This window comes from Austrofundulus limnaeus, unplaced genomic scaffold, assembly GCF_001266775.1.
Source record: "Austrofundulus limnaeus strain Quisiro unplaced genomic scaffold, Austrofundulus_limnaeus-1.0 Scaffold1652, whole genome shotgun sequence".
NCBI classification, from domain to species: Eukaryota; Metazoa; Chordata; class Actinopteri; order Cyprinodontiformes; family Rivulidae; genus Austrofundulus; species Austrofundulus limnaeus.
Window position 1 is genome coordinate 13,360 of NW_013954054.1, and position 7,813 is coordinate 21,172.

Here is a 7,813-nt window from a genome sequence, read left to right on the forward strand (position 1 = left end):
GTTAAAAACTGTTGTTCTTTTGAGGCCCTCAAGGTGGCGCTGTGGGCCACAGGTGAAGAATCTGTGTGCTACACAGTCCAAACCACAACATTACATTCAGTCACAAAACACACATTTTACAGTAGATATTTTCAGAGAAATAAGTCTGGATTCAACATGAAGTCAGATGTTTGCTGTGCAGCGCCTCAGTCTTTGTTGTTTTTGCTTTTACGTAACATCAGACARAACTGGAGAAGAGTCACCAAGAGGAGCTCAGACAGGTAAAGTTGTGAAGCTGCATGGTCCACTAAAGTCTGCACCACTCACCAGTCAGTGTGTTCTTTGACACAGCAGCTTGTTCTGTAAACKAAAACTCTTATATTGGTTTCAGAAATGAGATGAAACTTACCGTTTGTAAATTTTGACATTAAACATGTTTGTTTTCATTAGATCTCCACACACAGGATGGTTWGTGTAACTAACAGTGTGTGTCTGCACTAATGTAGGGAAATGTAGACAGAAAWGGAGAGTTTTAATCCTCCCTGTGTTTCTGGTTTTGTTTGAAGAAGACAGACTTCCTGTGAGCTCCTAAACTWACCCTATAATCCTCCCAGACTGCTGAAAGTCCTTCAGTTAGACCTTTTTATTTTTGTCACTTTGGTTCTTTAACACAGTCCATRTCTCTGTGTGTAGTGTGTGTTTCATACATGTGAGGGACTGAGGCAGAGGAGAACACACAGGTAACACAAAGTCTGCTCTAAATGTAGAATGTGAACTTTACTGACTGAAGACAGAAGAATCCAGTGAAACCAGTAGCAGACAGGACTGGGACACCTGACACAACAGCAGCTTGTGTCTGACCATCAAATTTTCTAATTTGTTGTTCTTTGCCCAACTCTCTGCTGTGTAGTCTGCAGACACAACACTGGATTGTTAATTAAAAACTCTTTTGTTCATTTAGTTTTACAACAAAAGTCCATTTTAGGGCCGTGTCCAAACAGAAACTGTTCAATGATGTCCAAAAGTGAAGTAAAATCAGATTATAGCTCAGTACATTGGCATTCAGTGCATCAGGAAATGTAAGGAAGTGCTCTGTTAGCAAAATATTAAACAAGAATTTCCTAAATGAGAGGCAGAGCTTCGTTAAGAGCAGAAGGAAGGTTTGATTCAGAATTTATCAGATGAGTTAAAACTGGAGAAATATCAATTCTGTTTTTTTTGTGACCAATTCAAACCAGATTACAGCCGTTATCCTCATTTAAGATTAATACTCTTGAATGATGTAATGTTCTTGTTATGTAGATTAAAATAATAATTTATTTGTATTAAGTAGTCAGGCAGARGGACTGGATTGAAAGGTGGGGTCAATGTAAGAAGACCTTCAGAGGATCTGTAGAAGTGTGTCTCTGACCATCAGGTTAGAAGAAAAACTGTCTCCTTCACAGCTAAATGTTCAGAAAAAGTAAAAGTCCTGGTTGATAATTAGTTTCAGTGCTGTCAGCACAGAACAGGTTTCAGCTTGGTGTGACAGTCCAGGCTTGTTCAGTGTGAAGAACACCTGTAACTCCTGCCTGCCTGTGTTTGGTCTGAGCATGCTCCAACGCTCCATCATCCTTTACAACAGTTCTGTTGATGCCACCTCAGAAAGCTCTGCAGCCACCGGTGTTGGCCTGAAGCTGGGCCAGGCTTTGAAACGACAGCTGGCTCTCATTCAGGAACGCATCGATGCCAAGAAGATCGCCCAACTGGCTGTGGCTGAAGTCAGACAGCTGCTGGCCAAAGACAAGAAGAAGGAGCCGGAGCTGGAGATACCAGATGGATTAATGGAGAGAGTCGCCACCAGACTGAGAGAGGAGGAGAAGTCTGTGGAGAAACTCAAACAGGAAAAGACTAAAAACCATGGGAAAAAAGAAAAAAGGACTGAAGATGGGAGCAGGGCAGAGGAGAGATGACTGGAGAGACTGGAAACAGTGGAGGAGAAGAGGGCCAGCAGAGGAAGAATGAGCGTGGCCAAGAAAACTGAGAAAATCTGACATAAGAAGCAGCAAATAAAAGATTTTCACCTTCAGGCTCATGTTGAGTCCTCTCACTGACCTGTCCACCTGTTATTATAACCTGGCTAAATGCCCTGATATATGTATTACTATTATTATATAGCTCCATTATTAACAGAGTTGTAAAGTTACTAAGTACAAATACTTTGTTACTGTACTTAAGTAGAACTTTTGGTTATCTGTACTTCACTTGAGTAATTATTTTTCAGTGTACTTTTTACTTTTACTCATTACATTTTTACACAATTATCTGTACTTTCTACTCACTACATTTGTTAAAAAGGTAAGAAGTAGAAAGTTGTTACTCCTGTTTTATTCTGAGTTGTTACTTATAAAAATCCTCTCCTGATAAACAGTGTCTCCTATAGAGTGAATTTAATTGTGTTTGGATGAGAAGTATAAATATATACCATTCTGACACACTATTAGCTTGTACACAACCCATCACAGCTGCACGCTGTTAGAAAATATAGTTTTTGGAGAAGTCACCTCCCAATAAATGTCATTTTKWAAATCYAACTGCTCACTTTTACTCAGTACTTTTACTTTTAATACTTAAGTAGATTTTGTGTCAGAAATTTACTTTTGATACTTAAGTACAAAAAATATCAGATACTTTAAGACTTCTACTCAAGTAATATTTTTAGAGGAGACTTTAACTTTTACCAAAGTATTTTTATGTTAAGATGCTTGTACTTTTACTCAAGTATCGCTTTGAGGTACTTTATACAGCAGTGATTATTAAGGATGCAACAGTACATGTTTCCTATCACATCATCATGATATGGACATGTTGCACTGTCAGACTGAAGAGTTTTATTAACATCAGGTGCATCAGTGTCAAGGGACCGAGCTTCCTTCAGTCCTTCACAATAAAAGCATCAAACATATTGTTGATTTCTTAATACTCTCAAATCATCTGGAGCTTATAAAAATACACATTAATACTGTTTTCTGGTTCAGTTAACTCTGCAGTCTAACCCACCAGAAGGGTTCTACAAGTTGTTTACAGCAGAATATGTAAATTATTGTGTACATGAATGTATTTAAAAATGTGGTTTTAAGAAGTTCTGTTTGAAAGAATAAAGCCACAAGTTTATTAACACAAAGTACTGTGTTATACAGTATGACTGTTGTACTTTTGTACCAATGATGGTTGGATTTGCGTTCTCTATTCTTTGAATTACAACTTTGTAATTTCATCTTTATTTTTGMAATACTAATACTTGTTTCTTCCTCATTTTTTGCATGACCCCAGTATACCGTCATAGAATACCAGTGTTATGATGTTATCTGACTTTCTCCTCAGATGCTTAAGATTTCATTCCTCAAATGTTCATATCAGGCCAAAATGGTGAAATAGTTCTTGTCACACAGGAAGATGAGTGTGGGACTGGGAAAACATTTAGCTTGTTGCTGCTGCTCTACAGGAACAGTTTTTTCCCAGTATAAGGTGATCTTAGTTTATGACGTGTGAAAGGCTTTTATTATAACATGTCTGTTAGTTTGTGTGTTGAAGCTAATCATAAATATTAGTATAAATTTGGTTTATGCTATTTTCGAGGAAATAAAACTGACACAAATGAAGAGAATAGTAGAGAGTTGTGGTTTCTTGTCTCTTTTATTTCCTTAGTGTCACAGTAAGGTGGTACTGACACACCTCAGTGTTTCTTCATCTTCTGCTGCTGATCCATTGTTGGGTCTCAGAGGCAACAGGTCCAGGACAGAAACCCAGACCTCCCTCTCCCCAGAGACACTTCACAGCTGGTCCTGGTGGACCCTGAGGTGTTCCCAGGCCAGAGAGGATACATAATCCCTCCAGAGAGTCCTGGGTCTTCCCCGGGGTCTCCTACCAGTGAGATGTTCCTGGAACACCTCTAAAGGGAGGCGTCCAGGAAGCATCCTAACCAGATGAACCACCTCAACTGGTTCCTTTCGATGTGGAGGAGCAGCAGCTCTACTCTGAGCTCCCCCCAGATGATGGAGCTCCTCCCCCTATCTCTAAGGCTGAGCCCGGCCCATCCTACGAAGGAAGGTCAATTCAGTTGCTTGTATCCAGGATCTTGTTCTTTCATTCATGATCCACACCTCATGACCACAGGWGAGGGTTGGAACGAAGACAGACCAGTAAACCCAGATCTTTGCCTTTCGACTCAGCTCTTTCTTCACCACAACTGACCGAAGCAACWCCCTCATTACTGAGGATGAGACCCCAACCCATCTTCCACTATATCCTACCATCACTCRTGAACAAGACACCCAGATACTTAAACTCCTCCACTTGAGGCAGAGACTCTCTCCTGACCCAGGGGGGATATTTCACCCTTTTCTGGTCAAGAACCATGGTCTCAGACTTASAGGAACTGACCTTCATCCCAGCTGTGAACTGTCCCAGTGCACGCTGAAGGTCTTGGTCCGAAGACTCCAACAGAACCACATCATCTGCATACAGCAGAGACAACACCCTGTGGTTYCCAACCCAGACCCCTCCTCTCCACTGCACCTCAGTGTTTGTAATCTTAAAAGTCAGAGATCACTTTCAGTGAACCTTTGGTTTCCAGGCCTTGTTGTTGAAGCTGTGTTTGGTGATAAATTAGGAAAAATGTCTTGTAAGATTGTTGGATTGCTATCTTTGCACTTTTTTTGGACTGCATTTCATTTTGTTGTACTTATTTGTGTGATGRCAATAAAGATCCTGATTCTATTGCTACTAAACTTTCTGGCCCCGAGAGCTTTTTATTCTTTTAATATCAAATTWAACAGAAGTGTGAGAGTTCATTGGGTTGGGTGGAGTACAGGGCTGGATAAGAATTACACAAATTACAAGTTTTCTTCACACAGTTTTACTCTGTTTTTCTGTAATTTAAATTTGCTTGTCACATGTCTGTAAAACACATTAAGTCAAGGCCCTGGGGCCAGATGTGGCCCTGGTTAATGTTTTATCTGGCTCCCAAAAGTAAGACTTTAAATTAGGGCTGTCAAATGATTAAAAATTTTAATCTATTCCAAGGTAGCTGTGAATTAATCACAATTAATCTCAAACTTAATCTAAAACTTTAAATTTTAGATCTTATTTATTTTTAAATAAATAAAATAAAATAAGCCATAAGAAGACAAAAAGAAGAAAAACTACACAATGTTACACATGGAGGTTTTTTAATATATTATTTATTTAACCTTTATTTATCAGGTAAACAGTTTGAGAACCACTTCTCATTTACAAACATGACCTGACATGATGCACTGAGTACACTGTAATACACAAACCTACATAGTCAGAGTAAAGTGATTAAGTAAATTTTAATCGTGATTAAAATGTTTAATCTATCATTTCTCCTTTTGTCTGTGTATTTAGTTCTGTCTTCTCATGGCAGAAGTCAGTTTTAATTATCTYTTCTGTATTCCTCTTCTTACTTTAAAGTTTATTGAATTTTTGCTGAGGGTCTTTTTAACTGGTTTGCTGGATTGTGATCAAATTCATCTATTAAGTAAAATAAATTTGTTAATAAGGCATAAGAAAGAGATGCTAATCTGTCTTTCTACATGTATGTACTTTCTGATTCGTTAGGTTATGTCTGTTCTAAACACTACATATGTGTATCTATAAAACATTTTGACACACAATTATAAACCTGTTTTTATTTTGACAGTAATCAAGGGTTTATTATTGACACCACTGGTGTAGTACCAGTTTGACTGGAAGCATCTGAAGTTTGTAAAACTTGTATTTTGTATTGACCGTATTAAAGATGTTCATCCTGAAGAAAGGAGGGATATATTCAAACATCCTTTTATCTAAACACATCACCTGATGCCATGTTTAATAACATGATTATTATGATGCTGAAATAGTGAAATGAACATCTGTCAGCAAAATAAACCCAAATCCTTTAAATTCTGTTCTCTGTTCTGAAGGAAGTGACTCCCAGCTGAAGGACAAACTTCTACAGGAGCTTTGGTTGTGCAGATAAATGTAAACTGATCACAAGACTCTGCTGCAGACACAGATGCTGCTTCTGTGCACAAACTGGACCATTGCTTTAGTCCTTTGGTTTTGAACTACCAACCCATTTRAAGTGTTTTATGACACACAACTTCACACAAACTTGTGCAACATAAAGGCCATTGTGCACACTCTGCTTCCTGTATGTCCTGATGCCTCTCAGTAATCCAGGTAGAAAAAATCAAAAAGTAAAAATAAGTAGGTCCTCTGGAATCAGGGTCCCWACGATAACCAACACAAGGAGGGAAAAAACACAAACAGGGGGACTTTGAGCCCCGCCTGCATTCACTACATTCACATGACACGACACCTAAGAACCACAGCATCCAAACCAATAAGTCAGGTGATGGGTCACATGACCCTCTATGAACAATAGAGCTAATCAAGTCTATTGTTAGGTGATGGCCCTCTTCTGCAAATGACTAACCTGTTTGTCCATGTGGAGGCGGAGCTTATAAGGCTGAGTTCACCTGAAACTCATCAGACTGAAGAAGTCTCTTGGAGGAGAGACGAAACGTTTCACTAAAGAAGAACCATCCAGAGGAMCTACTGATTTTTATTTTTGATCTCCTTCCTGTACCACACACATTCCTCACTGCCATGTCAACGTGTCGTCATGTGATGTAGGACTGAAAGAGAAGGCTGTGGTCGTCACTGAACGGAGCCAAGAGGCTGCTGCTCCTGTGGCTGCTGCTCCTGTGGCTGCTGTGGAACCAGAACCAACACCAGCAGGTACCCAGTCAACACGTGTGGTTTCAGGCTGCTGCGCCCCTCACATGTCAGAGCAGAACATGTTATTGGTCTAATATAAAAACTGAAAGCAGAGCTTTAAGAGAAGGTAACAGAAGGACTGTATTACTTCATGTCTGATAAATATGGGTTAAAATGTGTTTATAACAGGTTTCAGTCTGAACACTAAAAGTGACGGAGGAGTCACTGGATCAAATGATTCTGACAAAATAATACTTTTATTTTCAAAAAAAGACAAAAACACGGTAAAATAAATGTTGACTTTAACGCTCAGAAGGTCTTGTGGGGAAAAGTCCTAATGTCAGGATGTCATAATGTATAAAAACATTTATAGTTAAAAATAAAGTTATAAAAATAAGAATGAATTTCCAATATTGAGATTATTTTTAAAAGTCAGTTACATTTGTCACATTTAGAATAAAGTTGTGGTGATTTGAATGTCAGTATGAAACTCAAGTCATCATTTACCATTAAGATTGTAATGTAAAGATTTTTATTAAAATGTTGAGATTCAAAAGAAGTAACTAAGAAATAATGTTGATAAAGTAAATAAAGTCAATTCTTAAGAGTGTAAAACATTAACATGTAACATGTGAAACTCCTAAAAACAGCTGWTATTATTTCTCTGCAGAAATGATTGACATGTTTCTGTCTCCAGCTGCAGGCATGAAGTTACTGTTTGTTTTAAAACCATTTCCTTTGTGTTTAAACCTTTTTAAACCAYAGAGTCACTGTAAAACACACAACTAGTGTAGGTCTTTGCATTAATGCTGCTTTGCTTTATAACACCATCATTTCTGAGCTTCTTTACTTCATWTTTAACATTTTGTGTTTTGTCCTGAAACTCAGTGAAATAAACTGAAGCACTAATCAGCTGTTTGTTCATGTTCTGTTTTCTTTTCTAACATGACTTTGTGTCCTCAGATATCATCGAGCCTGATCCTGTGCCTGTGGAACATGTGATGGACACTGCAGCGCCGCCAGGTGTGTGTGTGTGTGTGTGTGTGTGTGTGTGTGTGTGTGTGTG

General features: G+C 38.5%; 1 protein-coding gene across 1 annotated transcript in view; it reads left to right on the forward strand.

Annotated features, from left to right (window-relative positions):
- The window catches only part of asph (aspartate beta-hydroxylase), a gene marked incomplete at its 3' end in the record, with an annotated part of 26,526 nt that overhangs the window by 13,117 nt on the left and 5,596 nt on the right, over nucleotides 1-7,813 (forward strand). Inside the window, 2 exon segments of the mRNA XM_014033171.1 lie at nucleotides 6,664-6,768; nucleotides 7,711-7,770. Coding sequence (XP_013888625.1) covers nucleotides 6,664-6,768; nucleotides 7,711-7,770 — 165 coding nt within the window.